The 27,574-nt window shown below is 47.4% G+C and overlaps 1 protein-coding gene across 1 annotated transcript in view; it reads right to left on the reverse strand.

Annotated features, from left to right (window-relative positions):
* Nucleotides 1-27,574, reverse strand: part of Egln1 (egl-9 family hypoxia inducible factor 1) — a 40,013-nt gene that overhangs the window by 5,642 nt on the left and 6,797 nt on the right. Inside the window, 1 exon segment of the mRNA XM_028889818.2 lies at nt 766-885. Coding sequence (XP_028745651.1) covers nt 766-885 — 120 coding nt within the window.

The raw sequence follows: 27,574 nt of genomic DNA on the forward strand, positions 1-27,574 counted from the left end.
CAATCTGGAGATATTCCGTTACTCGTTTTTGTTTTTTGGGACAATAACCCAGGCTTGTGTCTACCCCGCTCGCTATGTAGCCAATGATGATCTTAGCCTCTGATCCTCCTGATTCAACCTCTCAAATGCTGAGGTCACAGGTGTGTACCAGCAGCCCAGCAAACCAATGCTCCTGAGCAGCTGGGCTCAAAGTTGAAGGGCCCGTGAACGCCTTGCCCTGAACCTAACCTAGAACTCACAGTTAGACAGTAGGCGAGGGGATGTCAGACACTAGGAATATGGCCTGCTTCCTTGCTTTTGTGTGTCACCCAATGCCAAGACATCCTGCAAACACTTAGAGAACACTTAGATTGGGAAGACAAATGCATCCTCTCTCTCCACCCTGCTGTTTAAGTGAACTGGCTGGTTGACACTCATCTCCCACTGGAAACTTTCCCTGAACCAGGCAGCCTTTCCATGTCACTGATGGCCTTGAACTCCTGAATCTCCTGTCTCCACCTCCCAAGCACAGGGACTACTGGTGTGCTCCACCAGACCCACTCCCACCACAGTACCACTTATAGGTACATACCAGACAAGGCATGCCACTATGTTTTAATACATTTGTGTTTGTTTTCAGACACAGTATTATCTGTTCCATTTCACAACAATCCAAGACTGAACCAGACATGAGAGAGAACTGCCCTCTGTTAGTCCAGCCTCACCCATAGGAAGTGCAGATATTACTGTGAGGAAAAACCATTACTGCTGAATTCAGTTGCATACCTTGGCATCCCAGTCTTTATTTAGATAATATATACATGTCACACATCTTCCATCTCCATTTGGGTTATCAACGTGACGGACATAACCTGTTCCGTTGCCTGGGTAACAAGCAACCATGGCCTGAAAAACAAGGTAAATGGTCCATGAGTGAACATGCTTATGAGACAGAACTCTGACTCACACCTCAGTGTGAGCATAGTAAGATCCCATTTTGTGATAAGGGGAGGTAAGGCTATTCTACGCTGACATTTATAAAGAACACAACATAGGCCAGTGAGCAACCCAAAGTGTGGAGAACCCAGCTCAGTGGCAGCTGTGCAGCAAGAGAATGAGCCAACACGGAGGGTCGGGAGACCAAATGATGGAGACCCTGAGCTATCATAAGCCAGTGGCCACTGCTTTAAATAACAAATCAGAAGAGTTTCTAGACTTCACTGTCCTGACTCTTATATACTCTGGAAACTAAGGTGAGGTGGGTTTTTTTTGTTTGTTTGTTTTTTTGTTTGTTTAATTTTTATTTTATGTGCATTGGTGTTTTGCCATGGGTGTTGGGTCCTGTGGAACTGGAGTTACAGACAGGTGTGAGCTGCTATGTGGGTGCTGGGAATTGAACCTAGGTCCTCTGGAAGAGCAGTCAGTGTTCTTAACCATTGAGCCATCTCTCCAGCCCCAAGAAAGTGAGTTTTTGACCTGCTTAGTGGAGCTCTGTCTTCCAGAGCTAGCCTTGGTACCCAAATTTGAGGAATGAACTACCCCAACCTGTTGCCACCTGACTCTGAATGGTACTGGTTGAACATAATTTAGATGGCCAACTCCAAATACCCTCTCATGTCAATGAATAACAGAAACTCAGACTCAGTAACAGCGATTAACCCCTCCTGGGTGAGAACGGAAGCAATGTTTTGCTCAGCTCATCAAGACATAGATTCGGAGATTGTTGGGTGTGATACATCAAGGGGATAAAGTCCACGGAGACACCAAGTACCTGTGTGCTCTGGGAGCATGCATGTGACCAGCTAACGCTGGGGGGAGTGAGTCAACAGAAACCGTACAGTTGGGAGGAAAACAGGGCACTGTCGGGTCACAGCTTATGACACCCATGAACTCAAGTTGAGGGATCAAAGGAAATTGAAATATCAACAAAGTTATCGACCATCAGATTTAAATATGTGACAAATGCTAATTTTTTCTCCTCTGAATTTACATTCTTCTTTTATCAACCCCTCAAGGGCACAAGTATTTGAACTTAAAGTGACTTGGACGTTCGTTTTTTGACTGAAATTTATGCCACTGTCGGATACTGATGACAGAAAAGCCCCAAAAGGCTTGTAGGGAAGAGGCAATCAGCAGTCCACCCTGCCAAGCTGCTCAGTGCCACTGTGATTTACGCAACACCGCCTCCACCTTCCTGTCAGCTGATGGCAGTTCAGAGTACAGAACTGGAAGGGAGGCTATCCATTGGCAAGGGAGACCGCTTCCAGATAAATCCCCAGGAATGGTTACCTAATGTTTCAAAAGTCATCCACCATTAGATTTAGATATGTGACAAACACTAATTTTTAAAATTCACAGTCAACTGACCAGTGGTTCATCTCTTAACGGACTGGGAAGCATTTTGAGCCTGAATCTTTGAACACAAGGGCCATTGCCCTAGATACCCTGACGGCCTGCCTGCTCTCCATCACAGGCAGGAAGGACTGCTGGTGAGCATCCCTTACGTCTCTATTTGTCCTGACTCGGGATGGACTTCATCAACATTTGTTTTAGTGTTAGTGGCTAGCGATGACGGAATGGCCTGGGATGAGGGTTTCAGACTGCTCAGCGAAGGAGCCCATCACCAGCTGCCAACTGTCGGAGGGTACCAGTTCAGCAGCAAGACCCTCCCACCTGTAGAGAGTGGGGTGGGGAGGAACTTAAAACCTCAACTGTCTCCTACTGTGATCTCGGTTCAAAAAGTAAACTGGGGAGTGGGGTGAGATGGCTCAGTGGGAAAACCATTTGCTGTGTGAGCCAGATGGCCTGAAATCAATTCCTGGGGCCCACGTAAAGGTGGAAGAGAACCAACTCCACCAAGTGTCCTCTGACCTCCACACATGCACACCTCCCCGACATGCACATAGCAGTTTAAAGTCAGTTTGGACCCTGAACCTATCTGGTAATTCCAGTAAGGAGGGGATGGGAAGTCCTCCTCGGCCCACCCACACTGGCTGCCCATCTATCTCTTCAGTTAGCAAATACATTTTCAGACTTACCATACATGTCCATATACATACAGGCCCTGGGAGTAATATGATGATCAAAAGAGACAAAGTTCCTTGCGTTCATTGATTCATTCATTCATTACCTGGGTTTCAGAGACAAGGTTTCACCATGTAGCTCAGGCTGGCCTGCCTTGGCCTCCTGAATCCTGGAGTCACAGGTGTGTAGTGTACCCAGCTATTCTTGCTTGCATTTATTATAAACTCTAGGTCAGTGGTGTCAGCCCATAGACATATATAATGTAAGGTCAGTGTGACGGCTATTCTTGGTTGTCAATTTGACTATATCTGGAATTAATTAAAACCCCAAAATGGCTAGCCACATCTGTGAGGGATTTGTGCTTAACTACATCATTTGGGATTGGAAGATCCACTTCTAATCCAGATCATTGAAGTGGGAAGACACACCTTTAATGCAGATCTTTTGAGGTGAGATGACCCACCTCTAATCTGGGGTACTTCTGCTGGTAGCCTACATGAAGAGCATGGAAGAAGGAAGCTTGCTCTCTTTCTTGCTTCTTCCCACCCTCGACAGGAGGTCCATTTCTTCACTAGCATTAGAGCCTACTTCTCTGGGATTTTGGCGAATACTGAAGACCAGCTGAGACATCCAGCCTCACAGACTGAATAACTACTGGATTCTTGGACCTTCCATACATAGGCAGCCATTGTTGGATTAGCCAGACCACAGCCTGTAAGTGCTTCTAATAAATCCCCTTTCTGTACGGAGAGACTCATTTAAGTTCTGCTACTCCAGAGAACCTTGACCAATACAGTTAGGTAATGCAAAGTTATTTATCTTTTCCCAAGACAGGAAATCCTAGAACATGGCATGTCTGCTCCCAGGAGCTGACTGGTGATTGGGGTTCAGAAGGAAGGGCCATCTGATGAAGCACAGCTGTGCCTGGGCATCACCCATGAGGACAGCAGTCTGGGATACTGTGGCCCAAAAAGCCAGAAGGGGATCAAGAAACACGGGACTGTAGATACTATTCTGAAACTAACAAAAAGTTAGATGTCTAATGCACATCTGTAAGTCCAGCATTCAGGAGATGAAGGCAGGAGGATCACTCAATTATAGGCCAGCCTGAGCTAGAGAGAGACCCTGCCTCAAACAAAACAAAAACAAGCCTCAGAAGTGATAGGAGCTAATGGCGAGCACACCTCACTAATGCTTTAAAATCAGACCTGTACAAGATGGCGCCAACTGTGGAGAGTTGGCATCACTCAGCAATATTTGCGGCTGCTCACCATCAATCAGCCAATGCACTCTAAGTAAGTGTATCCACCACACCAGGTGAGGGGCCCAAATCGTAGCTCTCAAAGATCTTCATCCACCTGTCAAGGAAACTGAGGCCAGAAAGGCTAGTTTGTGTTTTCACACCAGGTGGATGCAGGGAATCTGGTTCTAGAAGCCAGTCCCTGAAGCAAGGCCAAACTACAGCACTGAAGGGTTCCACAGACTGGGGTGACCAATGCAGTCTCAAAGGGAGAAATAAAGGAGACTGTACAGGGTCGGGCTTCGTGGCACAGACCCAACTCCGTTCACAGAAGCAGCTGGCTAAGGAGTGGGAGGAGGAGGAGAGGATGGATCACATAGAGGACAGAGTGTGGATGAGACAGCACCAAGTCTCAATTTCAATTCAGTGAAGTAAAAATTCATTTCATTATGCTAATTAGCTTTCTAGTCCCTGTGATATCTCCACCTCCTGCATCATCATACTTGTCTTAGTACCTAGTACCTTAGTACCTTGGGGCCCCAATGCTCTGGGGATGCAGATACTGGGGACGGAAGAACAGGGCCACTAGGCCTGCAGTTAGCTTGCCTCCTCAGTCACCTTGCCCGTGTCAGCCCTAGGACAGGCAGCAACAACTATGGAAAGCTACACTGAGTTCCAAACAAAGCTAGCATACAAAAAAGCCAGAAGATGGAGCAGTGTGATGGCCGGACCCCAATGGTGTCCTGTCCCTGAGCTAACTCTGCAGGCACCAATTCTGGATGTCTCTACTTCCCGGGAGGAAAACATCTGAGGAAGCAAGCTATGAAACTACATTTTTCCTCCTTTCTGATATGAAAACACACAGGACAGAGGACATTCTCACGAGGGCAAACACCATAAAGTTGTTTCTTTTCACCCAGAGAATAAAAGGAAGGAAGAGGTTGGCCATCTCTCTCTGGAGTCCAAGGTGTGTTTATTTCTGGCAATGGACGGCTTCAGCATGAGGCTGAACCAAATACGTTTCTTTGCCTACCCCACTTCTCCCTGAAGTGAACTGTTTGGAAACAGATTGTTTGATGCTAAGAAAACCAAAACTTGACAGGTTCTGAAATTATTTTTCACTCTGAACGAGAGGAAAAGGTCTGTGATCTGACAGTTCACCCTGCCCGAGTTTCTTGTCTCAAGCATGCAGCGGGTGCACTCCAGAAAGGTGATGCTGGCCTTCACCTGTCACTCCCTCCAGGTCAAGCACACTCCCATCTGGTCTTCACAGCCAACACCCACCCCCCTGGCCCTTGTGTGCTGGCTTGATTGTGAGTGCACTTCTTTTATTCTTCATTAAACAGTCTCCCTCTATAGCCCAGGATGGCCTCAGACTCAAGATCGTTCTGTACCAGCCACCCCAGGGCTGGGATTCTAGGTGTACAGCACACACTTGGTCATGCACATACACACACACACACTCATGCACGCACTCCAGCACACACTAAGCTATCTGTGTCTGTAGAAGAGTTCTACCCAGCATGCTGTGGTTTCATCTGGCACTATCTGCTGCATGTTTATAAGAACGTTCAAGTACATGCTGCAGGTGGCTGCACACGGCCCTCGGTTGCAGGTAGGAAGAAATCAAGTTTCCTAAAGCCTCACCTCCCCAGTGACTCAGCACAAGGCCAGCAACCTTCCATGTCTCTTGAGCCCTCATTCCCACCACCTCCAGAGCAATCCTCTGGGGCCTCAGCCTCTTTCTTCAGAGCCCCCTGTGTCTTTGGGCCACAGTTTTCTGTTAGCCCAAGTTTACTCTTCATATCCCAAAGACTGCTGAGACTCCAACAGCTGGTCTACCCTGGTCGTCTGACCAATATGATGGCATGTCAGTCATCTGCAGGCAGAGCTTCACACGCTGCTATTCAGTGTCACATCTGGATAGCCTGTCAGCATAGGAAATTCATTTTAGTTCTACAGGGTGACAAGACCCAGTGCTCACTAAAGTGACTGATGGGGGTATGATAAGAATGGGGGCCAAAACTGTAAGGACACGGATGACTAAAGACTAATGACTAAGCTGTAAACAAATTAATAACAGAGGAAGAACCAACCACTCACACATGTGGCCACTAGCCGGTGAAACACAACCTGGACACACTAAACACAAGCTTTCCTCTTTACAGATCCCACACCCAGGGTCTGTCTGCCCAGAGGAACTGAGTATATCCTAGCTCACATTTATTTCAATAACTCACACCAGTAAAAGAACTCACCAATTAAGCTTTCCTACCAATCCTCCTGCCTCAGCCTTCCAAGTACTAGTATTACATGTATAAGTCACTATGCCTGGCTTAAATTCTGCTTTAAAAATGGAAAACAAAAACCCAAAAACAAAAACCCAAAACCAACCACACAAAAGCAACAGACAACACTCAGGGTTTATCAAGATATGAGTATGCACGTGTCCTTATGCTGAGAGCCTCACAGCATCTTCCATTTAATCCTTGTGGCTCCTAGAGGGCACTACTCCCATTTTTAAAAAGCCGGCTATAAGAGGGGTGGGGAGACAGCTTGGCAGAGCAAGCATCTTTTTTGTTTTATTTTTTAGACAGGCTCTTAGGTTGAGTTGCCTCAAACTCACTGGCTAGCCAAAGGTGACCTTGAATGCCTGCTCCTCCTGCCTCCACCTCCTCGGTGCTGAGATTATAGGCATGCATTGATAACTACATCCCAGTCCTACTCTCAAAAAGTTATCTTTTTAAAAACAACAACAAAAATGAAAGAGCTAGGACTATGGGTGACCATCAGCTTCAAAGAGCTGCTAAGCAGCTGAGCAATACAGAGGAGGAGAGATGGTCCTACAGATTCCACAGGATGCAGGACAGGCCTGACGGTTGCAGCCGTTCCTGGGGGCACATTAGAGGAAGACTGCTGATAAAGTGGTGTTAAATCTCTAACACACAAAGAAATCAGAAAGGGGGCGGGGGGGGGGGGGCTGGAGGGATGGCTCAGTGGTTAAGAGCAGAGGACCCAGGTCCAATCCCCAGCACCCCTATGGCAGCTTACAGCCATCCTTAACTCCAGTTCCAGGGAACCTACACCCTCTTCTGGTCTCCTAGGGCACTGCACATATGTAGTGCACAGATATATATGAGGGCAAAACATTTACATACATAAAATAGAAATAAATCTTAAAAAAGTTTTGTTTTGTTTTTTAACGTAGAATGACATATCACAGACAACGAGGAAGGGCTGGAAAGACACAGTCCTGGTAGACTATGCTCTCTGGGCCCCAGAACTAGGTCAGACAGACCACAGGAACATGACTAAGTGTGTACAACTGGCTAAACTGTGTTTGTCTTCCTAGAAGGGAGCAAGACATGAAGGAGGATTCAGAACAGAGGGGCCTGCCAGGCTCTCTACCTGAGCTCTGACTGTGCCGCCGCCGCGGTTAACTGGCTGGGTCACTCTGGACCAATTACTTATTCTCTCTGTACTCAGCGGCCCTTGCCTGTAAAGTGAAAACAGCAGCAGCACACTGCCTGCAAAGCTAGCCAAGCAGCACACGAGAAGTGCTACAAACTGTGCCTGGTGCACAGACAGCAGGAACACCAGCTGCACCTAACAGCTCCAGGACCCTGGAGAAGTTGGTCTCCATCCTGGAGCTGTTTCTTCATTTCACCTGCCTCGAGGGGAGTGGACAGGGAGCCGGGCAGGCATTCGCAAGTGTCTTTGTTATAACATCTAAGAGGTCTTGCTAGAGGCCAAGCGCATTCAATCCTTACAGTGACTGTATAAGACCCTGTTCTATGGAGGTGTGGTCAGAACAGCAAGGCAACCTGAAGCCAGACAGTGGAGGCACCTGGCCAGATGGTAAGCCCAGGTATGCTGGACCCTCTGGCCTGGTTCTGTGTGCTCCCCCCTCATGTTCAGGCAACTCTGAAGCTAAGCATGTGCCGCCTTGCTGAATATAAACGTTTATTTTTTTCAAATGGGAAGTAGAAGACGGCTGTCTCTAGCTGGGCACCACTGCCATGCAGAAGAAGATACAATGTGGCAGAGGCAGAAGTGCCCAATGTCTGCTCTGTCTGCCCTCACATGGTGGGGTACCTGCCTACCTGGCCCGGCTGCACCCTGCTGCAGCACAACCCAGCACACCCTGGGGTGCCATCTCTATCTCCTGAGAATACTCAATTCTAACAAACAGGATACTCAGAAAAACTCATTCTGATAAGGAAATGCTTGACATGCGACTATGAGTCTGTCCCCCCCCCCCAAAAAAAAAAAGTATTAAGGAAACACTGGATATGGTTTTACAAATATTATTACAAAAGTTAAACGAAATCAAGAGACATTTCCACAGTCCCCAGAGATGAACTAAAAATGAAACAACCCAACTGGAATTTCACAGACCCAAAGACGGTCTAGGAGCTGTCAGAAATAAAGACTTGCAAGGCTGAAAGGCCTTTTATAGGGTTAAAGGCCATTCATAGGGTTCAAATACAAAGCACAAACATTTTAAAAGCTGGGTGTGGTAGTTTAATATGCCTATAAATACAGCACTTAGGAATCTGAGACCGGTCTGGGCTACACAGTAAGTTCTCAGTCAGCCTCAACTACGGAGTGAAACCCTGTCTCAAAAAACAAAAATGAGAGAAATTTTGTTTTGTTTTTGTTTTTCAAGACAGGGTTTCTTTGGGTAACCTTGGCTGTCCTGGAACTCACTCTATAGACCAGGCTGGCCTCCAACTCACAGAGATATACCTGCCTCTGCCTTCCTAAATGCTGCGATTAAGGGCATGCACCACCACCGCCCAGCTGAATTTTTTTAAACTCAGAATTCAATTAAAAAATAAGTACTTTCCACTATGAGAAACTCTTTAACGCAAATGTCACCTAAACTATTCTCAAAATTCTGAATTAAGATACTAGGTAGTTGGGCTAGAGGTCACCACAACATGAGAGACTGCATTAAAGGGTTGAAGCATTAGGAAGGCTGAGAACCACTGGTCTAAGAGGAGCTCACCCTGAGATTTGAACTTTTAAAAGTTTGTTATTATCACTTGTGTATGTATTGTGTATGATAGGGAGGGGTGTCATGTGGGGCACTGTGTGCCTGTATAGGTCAGGGGACAACTTTGTGGTACAGACTCTCTCTCCTTTTATCTCGAGTGGATTTGGATGAACACAAGTCACCAAGCTTACACGGCAAGCACCTTCACCTGCTGAGCCTTCTTTCTGGCTTCGGACTAGAGGTTTCTGCCAAAGCCCCTGGAAGAAACATGTTTGTCTCCTCACCTAGTTCCAGGGTTTGGCACCAAGGCCACTGAGGCTACCCTGATGTCACAAGACAGAACCAGAGAGGTTGAGTTCTCAGTTGCTCAGAGCTCTGTGCCAGCTAACACCAGGTTGTCAGTCAGTTTCCTTCAGGCTTGCAGAAGCCAGGCTGAAGACAGCCTGAGTGCGATGCTCTGGCCACCTCCATTTAAGAACACCTCACACCCTGGTATCAGTCAGCACCCAGGAGCAGGTGATTCAGAACACAGCAGCCCAGCTTAAAGGACACCTGGCTCTTGTTCCTAATCCTGGTTCTGCCAATTACCAGCTACGTGACTGTGGGCATTTGTGAGGCATTTCCTCATCTGTAACCTGACTTGACATGGCCCCAGAGGCAGCCTGGAGGATGTGCCAATAAGCATTGGCTGCTCAGCCTCCACCTGACCGCGACGCATGGAGAGTGGCTGCCGTGTTGAGCAATCATCGAGGGCGGCCTCTAAGGTGCCAAATCCTCACTTCCAGTGGTGGGAAAGCCATATCCACCAACAAAAGCCGCTTTCCGGCTTCAAATCCAGCATCTCCCAATCTCATCTCACCCCAGACCTCCTCCTAGGCTATCCTCTCCACACAGAGAGCACTGGAGTCACCTGACAATCCCAAAGTCCTGGCCAATACTGCAGCCTAGCAGGAAAGAACACTCCTCTCCACAGGGACGGAGGCCAGGAAACATCTGCTCCCATCCACGGGTGTAGCCTTTCTTTCCACTGGCTTCAGGGGACCCCGATCCTCAGCCCTTCCCTCTAGCCCATCCTCCTTGTGCCTTTCTCTCTCTCTCTAAGTGTGACAGACGATCGCCAGCTGGCTCTTCCTCAGCCTCACCCAGCACACACTACACCTATGCTGCCTGGCACCACCAGAAGAGGCTACGACTGCACGCACGGTCCTAACTGTGGTTGACCCTTGACCCTTCAGACCTTCCTGGCCACTCTTCCGCTCTTCGTCACACTGTCGGACATTCCTCAGAATGTTCCTTCAAATTTCTTCTCACTCCCCCGTCACCATTTCAGCCCATGACAGAGCAACACACAGCATGAGGCGATTCTTGGCACAGAAGGGCTGCTGAGATTTGAACTGCACACACACCACCTGAGACCCTTGTTTAAAATGTGTGTTCTAATTCAGGTTTGACTGTGGCCTGTGGTTTTGCAGTTCCTCCAATAAAGCCCTGCAGCTGGTGTGAGGGCAGCACTCTGAAGCTGGTGTGAAGCAGGACCTCATTCTCACCCCATCTCACCTCAGAGCCCTGCTACTAGAAGCCCATGCCATGACCTCTTTCATGTAACCTTTGGCATTTGCCTCTCCATCAGTGACTTCCTTCCTGAACATACAACAGACTCTATTTTAAAATGACTCTTGTGTTGTCCTTCCAGCTACAGTCTTTGCAGCTCTACATGGACTCTGCCGTCAGGCTTCTATAAAAGCAAGTCTATCCTATAGTCCCCAAACTTACCTAGCTAAAACCTAGAACTTCCAGGCCAAAATAAACACCTAGCAGTAATCTTTCCTAGCAAGCAGTGAATGAGTCTTAAGCCTTAACAATGCCTGCCTATTGGAGGCTTCAAACCTTGGCATCAGACTGGAGACTGACAGCCTGGCTTCCTGTTCCACGTGGAGTATCAGGCGGTGCTTGCTTTTCCATCTGAGGAAGCCCTGAAAACTTAGCTTCAGAGACCCAGGACATGACCCAGAGGATATTGGCTACTTGCCCAACATAATGATGATGTCTGCTTGGAATGCAAAGATTCACATATGCCTAGGAGTTCGCTCCAGAGCTCTGGGATGTCTGGGTGCAGTATTTGGGAAACAGTGGGTTGAAGGAGTCCTGAGCCTGAGCACATGCATGCCTAGGAGGCTGCTGGAAATGCAGATGTCCAAAGATGGCTGTAGGAGCCTCAGTGTAGCTGAGAATGTAGAGAAGAAGCAGGAACAGGGACAAGAGCCTGAATGAGTCAGCACTGAGGTACTATGTCTGGGAGGATGTGGGGACCATGAGTGACAACATAGAACACACCAGATGGAGCAGGTTTTGCATGGAAGAAGAGTGAGAAGTTCTCATAGGGTGGGAAAACCTAAGATGCCAACAGTGACCCATTTAACGGCAGCTGGGGTCTGCTCTGGTCGAGCATGAAGGAAACTATTAGTAAGTGCAATTAAGAACCAACAGCGGGCGGCGGCGGCGGCGGCGGCGGCACGTGTTTTAATCCCAGCACTAGAGAGGCAGAGGCAGGCAGATCTCTGAGTTTGAGGCCAGCCTGGGCTACAGAATAAGTTCCAGGACAGCCAAGGCTACAGAGAAACCCTGTCTTGAAAAACGAATAACAAAGACAAACAAACAAAAAGAGCCAACAGTGGGCTGGGGATGAGGCTCAGTGGTAGAGTTTGACAACTGTATGCAAGGTTCTGGGTTCAATACCCACCACTGCACCAAGGAAATGAAAAGAAGACACAGAGCCGAGATCAATGGGCTCAGCGATGGCAAGAACAACAGACACCATGCACCAGGTCACAAACCGCGCCTGCTGCTGACTGTCAGCCTTGGGTTCCCATCTGACTGGCATATGAGTCACTTTTCTTGTTGCTGTGACAAAATGCCAGAGAAAACCAACTTAAATTAAGAAAGGCTTGATTTGGCGTGCAGTCTGGAGGCACAGTACCATGTAGGGAAGGCTTACAGGAGCTTGAGGCAGCTGGTTACAGTGTCCACAGAGAGGAAACAGAGGGAGATGAGGGTGGGTGCTCAGCTCTTTCTCCTTTTCATTCTCAGCCCAAGACCCTGGTCCATGGGACAGTGTCACCCACATTCAGTCTTCCTGCCTCAATTAACCCAGACTCAAATTCCCGCATAGACACGTTCAGAGGTTTGCCTCCTCCGCCCCTCCCCCCACAGGGTTTCTCTGTGTAGTTTTGGAGCCTGTCCTGGATCTCACTGTGGACCCGGCTGGCCTCGAACTCACAGAGATCCACCTGACCCCGTCTCCCCAGTGCTGGGATTAGTGGCATGCGCCACTGCCTGGCAAGGTTTGAGGCTTAGGTGATTCTGGATCCTGTTAAGTTGATAATCAATGTTAACTATCACCATTGACTAGTGGTTTGATTGGTCTGTGCCATGATTACCTGAAGCCACCCTGAGTCAGACCCTGTCATCTCTGATCATCTTCATAATTCTGCAATAAAAGAAACCTCTCTGGCTTGGCAGACCGGAAACTGGATCTGACGCAAACCCAAGGTCAGAGTAAGTAGGTGTTGTCTAGAGCTCAAACCCAAGTCGTCTTTCCCCAGAAATCCCAGGTCTTCTGGTTATTATAGCGGATTTATGTCTTCATTATTTCTTTGACAAACATTTTTGATTTATTTAATGTGTAGGGGTGTTTTGTCTGCATGTGCGCCTGTGCATCACTTGTGTGCCTGGTGCCCATGGAGGCTCGAAGACGGCGTCAGCTTGCCTAGAACTAGACTTGCAGACAGCTGTGACCCATCATGGGATGCTGGGACTCAAACCTGGGTCCTCTAAAAGAGCAGCCAGTGAGTGCTCTTGACCACCGAGCCATCTCTCCAGCCCCCGAAGTCTTCCCGACACATCACTATGCAACACATAGGACAGCAATACCGACACCGCACCAGTGTGTATTGGAACTGCTGAGAAGAAAGGGAACAAGCAGAGGAAGAAGAGTCAGGAGCTTCCAGAAAGCCAGGGCTGCTCAGAATCCTGTGAAGGAACAGAAGAAAAGCAGAGGGAAGGACAGGACTCTGATGGTAAAGTACTCTCCACACACCGGTCAGCTCATCTAGTCTCTTGATGGTGGTGACATGGGGTTGATCACATCTCTAGTGGGAAACTGAGGAAGGTGACCCGATGGCATCATATGGTGAGCCAATAGCAGGCCAGGGTTCTGAATCCCTGCTGCCTGATGCTGAATGTCATGTTCTCTGACTTTTGAATTCCTCCGTCTGAAACAACACATGGATCCTCCTCCAGGGTCAAGAGCTGCAGAGTGGCTGAGGAGGAGGGAGGGCAGGACAGGAAGGCAGACCCACTCCAAACAACCTTGACTTTGAAAAGTCGGTTTCACAAGATTTGTCTCCTACCCGCACTTGAAGGCTCACACCAGGAGGTCAAGGAGCAGGGAAGTAAAGGCAGACAGTGTCCCATACTACAGACACCCTAGGGAAAGTATTAAAATGGGACCAGTGTGCCGAAGAGCACGGAGGACTAAAAAGTCCTTTTTCTTTGCAAACTTGCTGGTAAGGAGAGGTGTTCAGAAGAGGTGACAAACATTCTGGGTACCAGAGGTAGACGCTGAACATTCGGACAACTCCTTTTGGTTGAGAAGATGGTACACTCCAGGGTTTGTTTATGTTTAATTTATTGAGGGAGGGAGGGAGGGAGGGAGGGAGGGAGGGAGGGAGGGAGGGCAAGAAAGAGGCAGGTGGAGAGAGCGAGTGAGCAAGTGAGCGGCCCGTGTATGGAGGTGAAGGACCCACTTTTGGGAGTCAGTTCTTTCTCCCCACCTCCAGTGGGTCCGAGAGCTGGAGCTCAGCCCGTCACCTTGCCAGCCTCAGCCTCAGTTTTCTCAGACCCAAGTGAAGTGTCAGGGCACTGTGCACGTTGGCCCTGGACTCACTGGGGCCCTGACAGCCCGTGACTTTCTGAGATGCGTTCATGGCTGCAGAAGCTGTGCGGCCTGCACTAACTGGCCTGTGACACGAGGGGCTGGTCTGTTCAAACAACCACATCCACACACGAGCGAACCCCCTCAGCCAATGGTTGGCGCCAGTCTCTGTTCAAACTAGATAACGTTTCGATGGGACCTTGCTACAGTGATTTCAGTAAAGAAAAGGAGTGGCTAGGGAGACGGCTCAGTTGGTAAAGCGCTCACTGCACAAAGGTAAAAACCGGATCTGAACTTGGATCCCAGCAGCCATGTGAAAGCCTGGCTCTGGAGAGGCAGACACAACACCCTGAAGGCTAACTTCCTCCCACTCCAGCTCAATCAGTGAGCTCCAGGCCAATGAGAGGCCCTGTCTCAGAAGTGGTGGAGGGTGAGCAAGGAGAGAAGATATCAGATATTGAGCTCTGACACTTGGATGGATGGATGGATGGATGGATGGATGGATGGATGGATGGATGGATGGATGGATAGATGGATGGATGGATAGATGGATGGAACGGGGACATGGACACATGGACAGACACACACACACACACACACACACACACACACACACACACACACACACACAGGAGAAAAGCTTGTTTTGATGACTCAACCTATCATACTTATCTCAATTTTTTTCTTGTTTTTGTTTTTGAACTTATTAGCTAGGCTTGACCTTGAACTTGATGTGATCCTCCTGCCTCAGCCTGAGTTCTGGGATTATAGCAGCTTCACACTCAAACTGATTCTGGTGTATGGCTTTTTGGCTTGAGATATTCAACAAGGTGGTTTTTGTTGTTGTTGTTGTTTTGGGGTTTTGTTTTAAATTATTCTGTGTCTGCCTCTTCAACTATAAAATGGGAAATAACAGCATGGTAACCTAAGTAAAGAGAGCATTGAGTAATGCCTGGTACCACATAAACACTCTCAATGACTGTTAGCAGCATACACATACGGAATTGCTCACCAATGCAGCGATTCTACTTGTAGAACGGTTTCTTAACTAAAATCTACAAATGATTTGTTGCAACCAAAAGTGAGGAATAACCCAACCACGTCTATGGCTGAGCTACTCTGACAGCACCAGGTCTCAGTGGAATAACACCCCCCCCCAACAGTGGGGTCTCAACAGTGTGGCCTCTATTAGCTGCCTCGGGAGTGGCGCACTGTTTTATCAAGGACAAGAAGTCCTTTTACGATGGCATCCCACTGCACAGCATGCTGCTTATCTATCTGCAGATGGAGGACACTTGGGCGCCTCCTATTTTGGGCAATAATGAATGAAATGCTCCTGGCTTTGTGTGGGCAGGTTTTTCACTTCTCTTAGTAGCAATGAAATTCCTGGGTCACATCATGAGTTTATATTTAACTTTCTGAGCCACAGCCAACCTGTTTTTACAAAGCAGATATGCTATTTTGCATTCCTGTAACCAACACATGCTTGTGGCAACCTACTAAGGAGTAGGTGGCTCCACATCCTTGCTAGGCTGAGCCCCTCATCCTTGTCCTTGTTGTGCTGGCCCCTCTATAAAGGAAGCGTAAGAGTAAGGAAGAGAAAGGAGAATAAGCCCAGAGTAGAGAGCTTACAGGCATAAAGGGAAGAAAACACAGGCTAGAGAGACACTGTGGTTTTTACTTCCCTGACAAGGAGTCAGAGGAAAGACAGGGGCTTATGGATCCACACAGCTTCAAACTCCTGGTCCTCCTGCCTCCACCTCCAAAGTGATGGAATTACAGGTGTGTACCACCACACCTGGTTGATGGTACTAGAGACTGAACTCCAGGCTTTGTTCGTGGTGTTTAATCCCTTCTGTGAAATAGCTTTTCAGATCTCTTTGTTGGGTTGTTTCTCTTATGTCTGGGTTTTTAGGTTTTGTTTGTCTTATTTTTGAGATTTTGTTTTATTGCCTACTTAATGTGGGGGGGGGGTTGTGCACTTGAGTGCAGTTGCCCATGGAGGCCAGAAGAGGACATATATCCCACACAGCTGGAGTTGCAGGGAATTGTGAGCCACTGAACAAGAGTGCTAGGAACTGAATGAACTTCCTATGGTAGACCTCTGACCCATCCAACGTCTCTCCAGCCCATTTATCTAATTTCTCAGTTATAAGAAATTTTACACAATTTTCACATGCAAATCTCTCTCATTCTGTAAATATTTTCTCCCTAATTTGTCTTTTCATGTTCTTAACGGTATCTTTTAAAAACTTTTTTTTATGTTTATGAGTACTCTGCCTGCATGTATGTATGTGCACCATATGTGTGGAGGTCAGAAGAGGTCACCAGATCACCTAGAACTGAGTTACAGATGGTTGTAAGCCACCATGTAGATGCTAGGAACCAAGTCCTCTGCAAGAACGTCCAAAACATCCCTTCCGTCCCTTTCTAAAAAACATTTATTTCTATTATTTAGAGTGTACAGGTGCATTGGCACCATGGGATGTGTGTGAAGCCGGAGACCACTCTTAGGAGTCAGCGCTCTCCCACCAATTGTGGGGGCCGGGTATTGAACTCAAGGTGTCAGTGCAAACCCCACCAGCTAAGTCACCCCATTTGCTCCCCACTCCTGGCCTTTTTTTAAAAAGCAACTAGCTTCTTAACGGTATGCTATGGTAAGCAAAATATTTTAATATTGACAAAGTCCAGTTTTTCAATGTATTTTTCTTTTTTTTATTAAGAAATTTTCTATTCATTTGCATACCAACCACAGATTCCCCCTCTTTCAATGTTTTTCTTAAGAGTCTATCTTTTTTTAGCATTCTAATAATACCTTTATCTAAGTTCATAAAGATTTTCTCGTAAACTTTATAGGCTTGGGGCTCACACTGGGAACACGACCCACTCTGAGCTAACTCTAGTGTACAGCGCCAAGGTTTACTTGTCCATGTAGCTGACACTCTAGCAACATCTACTAGAAAAAGAGCAAAAATAATGCTGCATTGCATCGTCATAGTTGCTTTATTTTGTTGTGGTGGGTTTTGTTTTTGTTTATTTAAAAAAATAATAATCTGAGCTGGAAAGATGGCTCAGTGGTTAAAAGCATTTATTGTTCTTAGAGAGGACCTAGGTTCAATTCCCAGCACCCATGTGGCAGTTCACAACTGTTACTAACTCCAGTTCCAGTAGATCCAATGCCCTCTCCTGACCTCTGAAGACACCAAGCATGTGCATAGTACATATATACATGTGAGCAAAACAGTCATATATGTGTTTTATATATATAAATATATATGTGAGAGTACACACACACACACACACACACACACACACACACACACACACACACACACACACAAATTTAAATAGAAAAACTCAATTCAGCCAAGCCTGGTGGCTCACATCTGTCATGCCAGCACTTTGGTGACTGAGGCAGGAGGATTGCCATAAGTTTGGGATCATCCTGGGCTACATGGTAAGTCTGAGGCCTACCTGAGCTTTCATGAGACCCTTATCTGAGCATGCATGTACACACACAAACCAATTAATCCTGCAAGTGTGCATCTACTTCTGAACTCCTACTCCAGTCCCATCAATCCAGATATTTTTCTTTGACTCACAGTTATTGAAGAATATCTAAAATTGTCAAGATCTATTACTGATGCTCCGCATAGCTTCAATCCTTGGTGTTTACTGAGACCCGAGACACAGCTGGGCACATGGTACTCAATGTCCCACTGTTACTGCAGCGTGAGCAAAGTGTCACCCGAGCCTGGTGACAGGCTGAGGTTGTTCTGACAATGACTGAGAAATACGTACTAAAGTCTCCTGCTGCCACAACCGGCCACCTGCCACTGTTCCTTTTAGTTTTTGCTTTCTATAGTTTAGAGCATGGTAATATATCTACAATAATAATAGTAAATCTTACAGAGTCACAAAGCAATAACTTTTCCCCATGATATGTGAGATTTCTACAGCTGAAATACACACTTGCAATACCCAAATGCTAAAGCAGCAATGGCTTTAAGGGCAGACTCGGGCCATACTGAATCATGCAATTATTCTCACATCTATACCTGAGAGCATATATTTCTACAAGAAAAGTACATATATGGACACATAGCCTAACTTCAAATAAAGAGCTTTTTGTAAATGGGTAACACAGTCTTATCCAGTGTCAACAGGAAAGCTATTTTTCTAATACAGAAGCAGAGGAATCTACATTTCACAGGTCTGTCGTTTTCACTGTGAAGAACAAATGGGCATAGTGGCTCATACCTGCAACCCCAGCACTCAGGAGGATACAGCAAGAGAATCATCCCAAGTCCAAGGCCAGCCTGGGCTATACAGTAAGCTCCAGACCAGCCTAAGCTACAGGAGACTGCTGTCCCCTGCACAAAGCACAACAACAAAACAAACTACGACGACAAAAACCAGCCAGGGACTGGAGAGATGGCTCAGCAGTTAAAAGTGAATATTGCTCTTCCAGAGGACCTGAATTCAATTTCCCGTGTTAAGCAGTTCACAACCACCTGCAACTCTAGCTCCAGGGAGATATGATCCTTGGACGCCAGCAATACACACACACACACACACACACACACACACACACACACACACACAATTAAAAAGAATAAATCTTAACAAGAAAACCAAACCAAACAAAAACTTGGACTCAAGAAATTTCTTAAGTCAAAAGTAACACAGGCTTTTTCCTTCTTTCTTTTATTTATTCATTCATCCATCCATTCATTCATTTATTAATCTGGCATGAATGGACTCTGGACTGTCTGGGAATTGTTCATTCATTCATTTATTTATTTATTAATCTGGCATGAATGCACTCTGGACTATCTGGGAATTGAACCCGGGTCCTCTGGAACATCAGTCAGTGCTCTTAACCACTGAGCTACCTCTCTCCTCTCTAACACAGGCTTTTCAAAATGTACTTTTTACTAATGAGAACAATTACTACATGACTTCAACAGTGAAGATGTCAAGTCAGTCTACAATTGACAGTAAGCCAATGGCAGATGAGACTAAGAATAGAGAAGTCACATGGGGGAGTGGAACATGGCAAAAGTACCCCTAAGCACCTGCATTATTTTATGATTTGGTTCTAAAGTTTCCTCAGGCCGGGGGTGACTCACAGTGCAACGCCCTGGCAGGTGAAGACCATGGATTGATCCTCAGCAATGAAAACAAACTTAAGGAAGCTGGAGTCCACACAACTTAAACTCTATCTTAGAGGCTGGAGATATGGCTCAGTGGTTAAGAGCACTTGCTGCTCTTGCAAAGGAACTGAGTTCAGTTCCCTGCACCTACGCGGCAGCTCACAACTGTCTGTGTAACTCAAGCTCCAGGGGATCTGACACCCTCTTCTGGATTTCAAGAGCACTAGGCATGCACATGGTGCACATACAATACATGCAGGCAAACATTCATAAAATAAAGATATATCTTAAAAAAATACTATCACTGACAAATTACAAAGCAATCAAGTGTTTTACCACAGAACTAGAGCAGCTCATCTGGATGAGATTTGACCCCCTCCACACACACACTCTAGCTTTCAAAAGTAATACCCACAATATTCAATTTTTACATGTAGCCCTAAAAATTAAATTCACCATTACCAATAAAACACATATTGGATCCCCTGATCCAGTGTTCTTTGCTGGAGTCATTCAGGATGGAACAGGCTGTGTGAATGAGTACACAATGCCCTTAACCACAGATCAGCTTTCCTCTCACCGGGCCCAGGCCATGTGCCAACTGCCCAAGCAACAACAGATAGGCTTTAGTTAAAAATAAGCTTTAGGTTCTAGTAAAAGCCAACCAAGAATTCTCACTCCAGGGCTGGGGAAATAGCTCAGTTGGTAAAAGTAGAGGCCATGTAAGCATAAGGACCAGAGTTTATTCCCCAACACCCACATAAAAAGATGGGTGTGGTTGCACACTCGTAAGCTAGTGTTGGAGAGGGAGAGACAGGTGGATTCTCGGGCTTGGTGGCCAGCCAGACTAGCCTAATTGGCAAGTTCAGGTCTCAGGGAGAGACCCTGTCTTTCACATGGACAGAGGAAACTGCACTGAGCTTGTGAAACACTGGCAACCATACCAGGAGCCAACAACGGGAGAAACCCCACTAAAGATAGAGGCGTCGTTCTCAAAGCTCCTTATGCGCCTAGTAGCTCCTTTACCCGTTTTTCTGTTTCTTAGGTTCATACTGCTCCCAATTCACTGATGGAGCTCCTGGGCCAGTAGCAGGGACTTGTTCCATCCAGAGAGCCCGAGGACTAAACGGGGACCAGCCGGGCCCCTGAGCATTGCTGGCTTCTGTCAGCCGGCCCCTTCCCTTTCCCAGACAATTCTAAGATGAAGAAACGTCTGCAGGACTGAATACCTTTCACATTGTGTAACACTGAAACAGTCTCTGGAAACCAGCCCCCCAAACAAATGGTTCCTACACGTTTTAAAGACCTTTCCACCAAAACATCAAGGAATGCTTTGGAGCTAGCAAGCACAGGAACTGCCTTTAACATAAGCAGAACAGAATGACATGAGGCCGGGGTTTTGTTTTTGTTAGTAGGGGCATCCCAGCTCAGAGACACTGGGATATCTACTAAGGCCTTTCATCTTTAAAAATTCAGATGAATTGTCCTACAACGCCAGTTACTGGTAGAATCAAAAGTAAAACATACTTGCACATATGCCATGGGAAGAGAGGAGAGGGACAAGGCAGGGAGGAAAAGGAGAAATTGCCATCCAGTATCCACCCCTAGTAATAAAGCGACTCTGCATCCTTTATGGTAAAACTGCACATCTGGATTCCAAAGCAAGGGCTGGCCTAGAAATGCGTATGCAAAGGTGTGCCCTGAGCAGACAACACACGCCACAGCTTCTGTGTTGGCATACACAGATGGCTTTGCTTCTGTGAGGAGACCATACAAAGCCAACAACTTCTGAAGCCTACATACATGCCTAGCGGAGTCTCTTAATTCATATGCCTATCCTCATGGGGGAACCACAACATACAGTTCTAAAGACACCAGGAAAAGCAGCTCAAATAGCTTGAGTGGGGTATGTGTGTAATCCCAGCTACTTGGGAGCTAAGGAAAGAGGACTGCAAGTTCCAGGCCAGCCTCGGCAATTTAGGGACCCTGTCTCTTGGTTTGAGTCTTTGGGGATATCCTTATAACAGGAACTTTAAAAAAAAAAATTCTATTTATTTTGTGTCTGTGTGTAATACAGACCACATACCATGGCATGCCATGTGAATGTCAGAAGACAACTTGCCCTTCCACCATATGGGTCCTGGGGATCAAAATCAGGTCCTTAGGCTTGGTGGCAAGTGTCCTGACCCATTGAGCCATATCTCCAGCCCCTATAACAGGGATTTAGCATGGGGTCGCTACATGAGCGGTAAACTATGCACAATCACTTAGGGAAGAAGTTGACAATTTCCATCAGACATCTATCGGGTACACACTCAAAAGTCAGGAGCCAGTTTGTAGAACTGCCTCAGCTAACCTTCTCACAGGACCTGAGGATAGAATTTAGTCATCAACACAGTCTCTAGATACACCTTTACTCAAAGTTCACACCAGGCATGGCAGTGCATATCTGTAATGCCAGGCACTCAAGAGACTAAGGCTCGAAGAGGGGTGTAAGTTCGAGGTTAGTCCACGGTGCACAGTGAGACCCCGTCCAGGTACCACTGATCCTGGCATATAAATGACCTGTGGTAGGTACTAGCTCTGGGGCCACTTCCCTCACCCACTCTGTACTCAGAATGAATGAAGTTCAAACGCCAAAATTAGGCACAATTAGGATGTGGAACTCTTTAAAAAAATGTTATCTATTATTTAGTTAGTGATTTTGTGTGACTGTTTTGTTGGCATATATGTATGTGCACCATGTGTGTGCCTTGTCCCACGATGCCAGAAGAGGGTGGCAGATCCTCTGAACCTGGAGTCACAGGCAGTGTGAGTTGCCACGTGGGTGCTGGGAACTGAACACAGGCCTTTGCAAGAGTGACAGTGCCTTTAACCACTGAATCATCTCCCCGGCCATAACAGGTGAAATTATAAGGGTGAAAATGTTTGAATACTTATCAAAGCCAAACTGAAGTAAATGCTCAGTTGGGTTCTTGCCACACCTTCCTGTCACACTGTACAGCTCCATCAGCTGCTTCTGAAGTCAATTAAACATCGGAATCTAGAACATGTGATCAGAACCAGAAGGCTCCCTGACCCTAAGGGAGACATTTCAAGCCTGGGTTAAGGACATGCACTCTTTTATTAAATCAACCCTTTTATGAAGAGGACAGAAGGATGGCAGATGCCCTGGAGCTGCAGCAGCAGACAGTTGTGAGCTGCACACGGATGCTGTGCTGAATCGACTTGCAGGTCCTAACCACTAAGCACCTCTCCGGCCCCTGGTTAAATAAACGCTTCAGCCGACCCTGAACATGTTTGAGACCTAGTCTTCGACAGCTCCAAATGCGTATCAACACCACAGTGATGCCTGAAGTTTAAAGTTGTGCTTTAGAGTATTCCATGCATCGGCTGGATGGGATGTTAACTCTGACCATGTGCTGGCCACAGGCCTTCTCTTGTGGGTCACTTTGAAGGCCTATGTCCAAGAGGTCACTTTCAACATCACACCTTACAAGCTGCTAGCTTGGGGACATAGGCATTTCCTGCAGATTCTCAGGCACCTGTGGGGTGAGGAGGCAGGGACACAGGCCACCCCTGTGCAGGGGACAGGTCATCAGAACCCTGCCTGGCTCCTATCACAGGGACTGGCACAGACTTCATTTCATCTTCAAAGCAGACCTTTCTCCCAGTACTTGGGAGTTAAAAATAGTTTAAGGCCAGGCTGGCCTGGGCTATTTTTATCTGGAAAATTAGGGGTCAGAAACAACATGGTAAGCAGAGAGGGGGGCTGACCACAATAGGAAAGAACACCCACAGACTTGAGGGGGGAAAGGCTCCTACAGATTGAGATACAAGTTCAGGCAGGTGGTGGAGGGTGGTGAGGGACAGGCCAAGGATAGCCAAAGTCACTGAGTGCTGGCAAGGTAAGTGCCTAACACACTGAAAGCACAGACTTGGGGAGCTCTAAGACAGCGTAACGTCACAGCTGCTCTGCACTTACAACTTGTGAGGTCTCAGGCTGGCCCTGAACTCCCCAGGCAGCTGAGGATGACCTTGAACTCCTGACCCTTCTGTCTCCACCTCCCAAGTGCTATGATTATAGGTGTGCACTACCACAGTGGACAAGGACTATGTGTGTGTGTGTGTGTGTGTGTGTGTGTGTGTGTGTGTGTGTGCGCGCGCGCGCGCGCGCGTGCGCGGTATATGCACATATTCAAGTGTGCACGTGGCCGAGTGTGTGCATACAAAGGCCAGAGGAAGGTGTGGGGCATCCCGCTGTCTCACCCCCCCCATCTTACTGCCTTGAAATGGGGTGTCTCGGTGAACTGGGGGCTAGGCTGGCAGTAACCCGAGTGATTCTTCTGTCCCTGCCTCCAGAGCATTAGGTTTATAGGTGTATGTGGCCACACTCGGCTCTTTACAAGGATGCCAGGGACTCAAACCCAGGTCCTCATGTCTGCACTCTTACCCACTGAGCCATCACCAGCCCCGGAGTGGGGTGTGTTGTTGTGGTTGTTGTTTGTTCTCAGGAAGATCAGTGGAGATCTGAATCAGTTTGGGGTCGGGGGAACCACACATAGGTGAAGGAGACTTAGCCAGGCACTAACGGAGGTGTATGGTCTAAACGGCTGAGGGAGAATCAGGATGGAGGCCCACCGGAGACTTGATTCACTGGTATGCCGGGGAGTGAGTGCCAGCCATGAGGAGATGGCATAGTTTTCACAACCCACAATAATCAATTCAAAGAATCCAATCACATCCTTCTGAGCATGTCCAACCTGTGGTCCACGGTCACATGCCCCAGGATACCCTTGCGCGCAGCCCGACATAAATGATAAATTTACTTCAGACTCAATGAGAGGTGTCCCCCTCCCCCACCGGGGTGTGCACCCAACTGTGTAGTTCTCAGACACGAACTCTACAGACAACTACCCTGTGTCAGTATCAATATCAAAGACCGGACATGCCTGCAAATACACCCAAAGCTTCTAAGTACGGCTTTTATAAGTGCTGGCAATCACTTTCTTTTCGTGTATTACCTGTGGCAGAGTGCATGTATGTATCTGTATTCACCTGTGCATGGGCACACGTGTGTATGCACAGGTCTGAGGCAGGTGTCAGGAGTCTTCCTCCTTGCCCTTTCACCCTATCCTTTAGTGCAGCATCTCTCAATCAAACCCAGAGCTCACCAATCAGCTAGTCTCTCCAGCCAGCTTACTTCTGGAGCCCGTCTGTGCCTTCTGAGACTGGAATTACAGGCGGCTGCCATGCCTCATGACACAGGTTCCAGGTGGGAATGCCTGTCCTTTCACTGGCAAGTAGTTCAACCACGGGGCTGCTGCCTCCCCAGTCTTCAGTGTGGGGTCGACTTATGATAGGTTGTGCATGGCAAAGAAATCGTAAAACAAAACGAAACAAAAAACAGCAGTACAACATGGTGTGAGGGACTGGATATAAAACAATTAAAATCTCAATGAGGGTGTCCAGGGCGAATTTCAGACCTAACACTCACTGAGTCTTGTGATACAAGCAACTGGGAACACTCATTTGATAAGACAAGGTGCTGTGCCCACAGGGCTTCCCACTGTGAGGGGTGTGTCATCAGTGATAGGAGCTGTCAGGGTCCCAGCAGGACAAGAAACAAGCCGCAGGACACTGCACCACCTCCACATGGCAAGAGCTGGGGAGCCACAGAGGGAAGGGACGAAGGAGGCCACGTAGGAAGCACGTGGCAGGGAATGAAATGTTCTTTTCAAAAGGCAGCAAGGGACAGAAAAGACTAGAAGGGAAAGATGTTATAAGAAAGGGTTAGGTCTAAGCCGGGAGGTGGTGGTGGCACACACCTTTAATACCAGCACTCGGGAGGCAGAGGCAGGCGGATCTCTGTGAGTTCGAGGCCAACCTGGGCTATACAGTGAGTTCCAGGAAAGGCTCAAAGGTACACAGAGAAACTCGAAAAACCAAAAAAAAAAAAAAAAAAAAAAAAAAAAAAAAAAAAAAAAAAAAAAAAAAAAAAAAAAAAAAAAGGGGGTTAGATCTTTGGAATTCTCCCAGGCAGATATGAAACTGGGTTTGAACAGGAAAATGGAAGTGGTAATAAGGTGGATCTGTAGTCTAGGCTAGCCTTGAACTCACTACATGGCTGAGTATGACCCTGAACCCCTCATCTTCCTGCCTCCTACTCCCAAGTGATAGGATTACTGACATATGTACTACACTTGGTTTCTGGGGGGATGGAACCCCTGGCTTTGTGCATGCTAGGCAAGTACTCTGTCAAGTAAGCCACTCCAAACAGATTTTTAAACAAGTAAAACTGTAGAAAATGACAGAGGGAAAAGGGAGGTACGTGACTTTGAAACTCCAAAACTCCATGCTTTTTCCAAAATGACAGCTTCTTTGGGAGAACCGTTCCTAGCCTATGGATTGCCAGGGTTGCATGTATGTATGCTCCTGTATGTCCCAAAACAGCAGACTACCCAACCCTAGCTCAGAGCTTTCCCTCCAAAAGATGGGCCCAAGAGGGCAAAGAGAATTGCGTTGTACCCACACCTAGGGGCCCACACAGGGCAGATACATATCACATTGTATGTAGGCAGATGCTACATAAACATAAAGGTCATATACAGAACCATTTAAACCTGTTCCTCCATCCACCTAATCCCTATCTGCCCTATCAGCCCTCACCCCTTCTAACAGAGGGGAGATCAGTATGAATCACCCTGACTTTGCTAAGCTTTCCAAAAACACAGGAAGGGCTGTCTCTGACCCCTGTACAGTCAGTCAGTCGTCAGTGTGGGAGACTGATATAGGAGTCTGCAGATCCTCCCAGATGAAACTGTGGCCGCTGCTGCAGGTGTGTATGAAGAAGCCAGGTGCTAGCATTCCACTGTCCTGGTCCCACCCACTTCTGAGGGGCTGTAGTACTCCCAATGCACCTAGCAGGAAGGTGACACTTTCCATGTTACAGAACATGTCTAAAACCCTGAGCAATCAGGGACAGTAAGAGTTTGAAACCAGCAACCCCAGAACCTGTGCTTGCTAAGGCCTGTGGTCATCCAGGCAAGAGCACAGACTAGAGAACAAAGGAGGGACAGTTATGATAGTGTACACCTATAATCCCCCAGCACTCGGGAGGCTGAGGCAGGAGGAGCTACTGCTCAAGGCCCTATCTCTAAACAGAAAAAGAGACTAAATAGAGATGAACTGCAGGCCATGACATATCATGAGCACACATCTGAAGGTGAACCATCATTAACTGCTACAGCGTAACTCAATTATAACAACAAAACGGGGTGCAGGGGAAGGAAATGCCCCCCATGATCAGTTAGGAAGATGGGGGCTTTAGACTCCTGGGAGCTTCTCTGTGGCTTTTTGGCTTGCCTCCTTTGTGGCCAGGAACCCAAGCCTTCCTCATAGTCAATGAAGAGCGGAACCTGCCAGAAGCAGGGTGTGGGGCCGGGTGTCGGTCCTTCTCACACAGGCACAGCATGCAGCACTCAGGCCCTGGCCTAGGACATGCCAGCTGTGTGAAAAGGCGAGAGGTCCAGTTTCAGCGAGGAAATGTGAAATGAAATCAACTGGTAGGGGAAGACTCCGGTGAGGCATCTGTTGGGTTTTTTGTTTCCTTTTAGAATGCAACAGGCCCCCAGACCTTAGCAAGACTGCCACCAAAAACCCAGCACAGAGGCCCCAACACCTGCCACAAAGGGAACAAAGACAGAGCCCCTCAACGTACTAACCTCGCGTTTTGGCTTCTGTAGATCCACTTCTTGCTAACTGAAGTGTGACAACCAGGATGTGGCTTGTTTGTGTGTAAGAGACAAAGAGCTGTAAAGGCTCAGGGCTGCGTGATTTGGGAGAATTCCTCATGCAGCTGCTTGGCTGGCAATAAAGACCTCCCTTTTGGCTTCAAGGGTGTCTGTGAGGTGGTCCTTGGCAGGCTGACCTTGCAAGGAGAACTGGGTGGCTGAAGCAGAGCCAAAGACAAGCTAAGGACAGTACTGTAAATGATCAGAACATCACCCGGGCAGGTGGCTCCAAGCATGAAACGGGGACCTTGTAGAAAAGAAGCTGGGGACAAGCACAGGGAGGCAAAGAAACTAGAAGAATGGTCTAAGCCAGGTATGGTGGTAAATGCCTATAATCCCAGGAAGGGAGATCGGGAGTTCAAAGCCAGCCTGGGCTGCTTAGCAAGTTTGAGGCTAGGATTGACTACAGGAATCCCTGTCTCAGTGCTTTCTAGGCATCACAAGGAAGTT

Source organism: Peromyscus leucopus, chromosome 5 (genome assembly GCF_004664715.2).
Source record: "Peromyscus leucopus breed LL Stock chromosome 5, UCI_PerLeu_2.1, whole genome shotgun sequence".
NCBI classification, from domain to species: Eukaryota; Metazoa; Chordata; class Mammalia; order Rodentia; family Cricetidae; genus Peromyscus; species Peromyscus leucopus.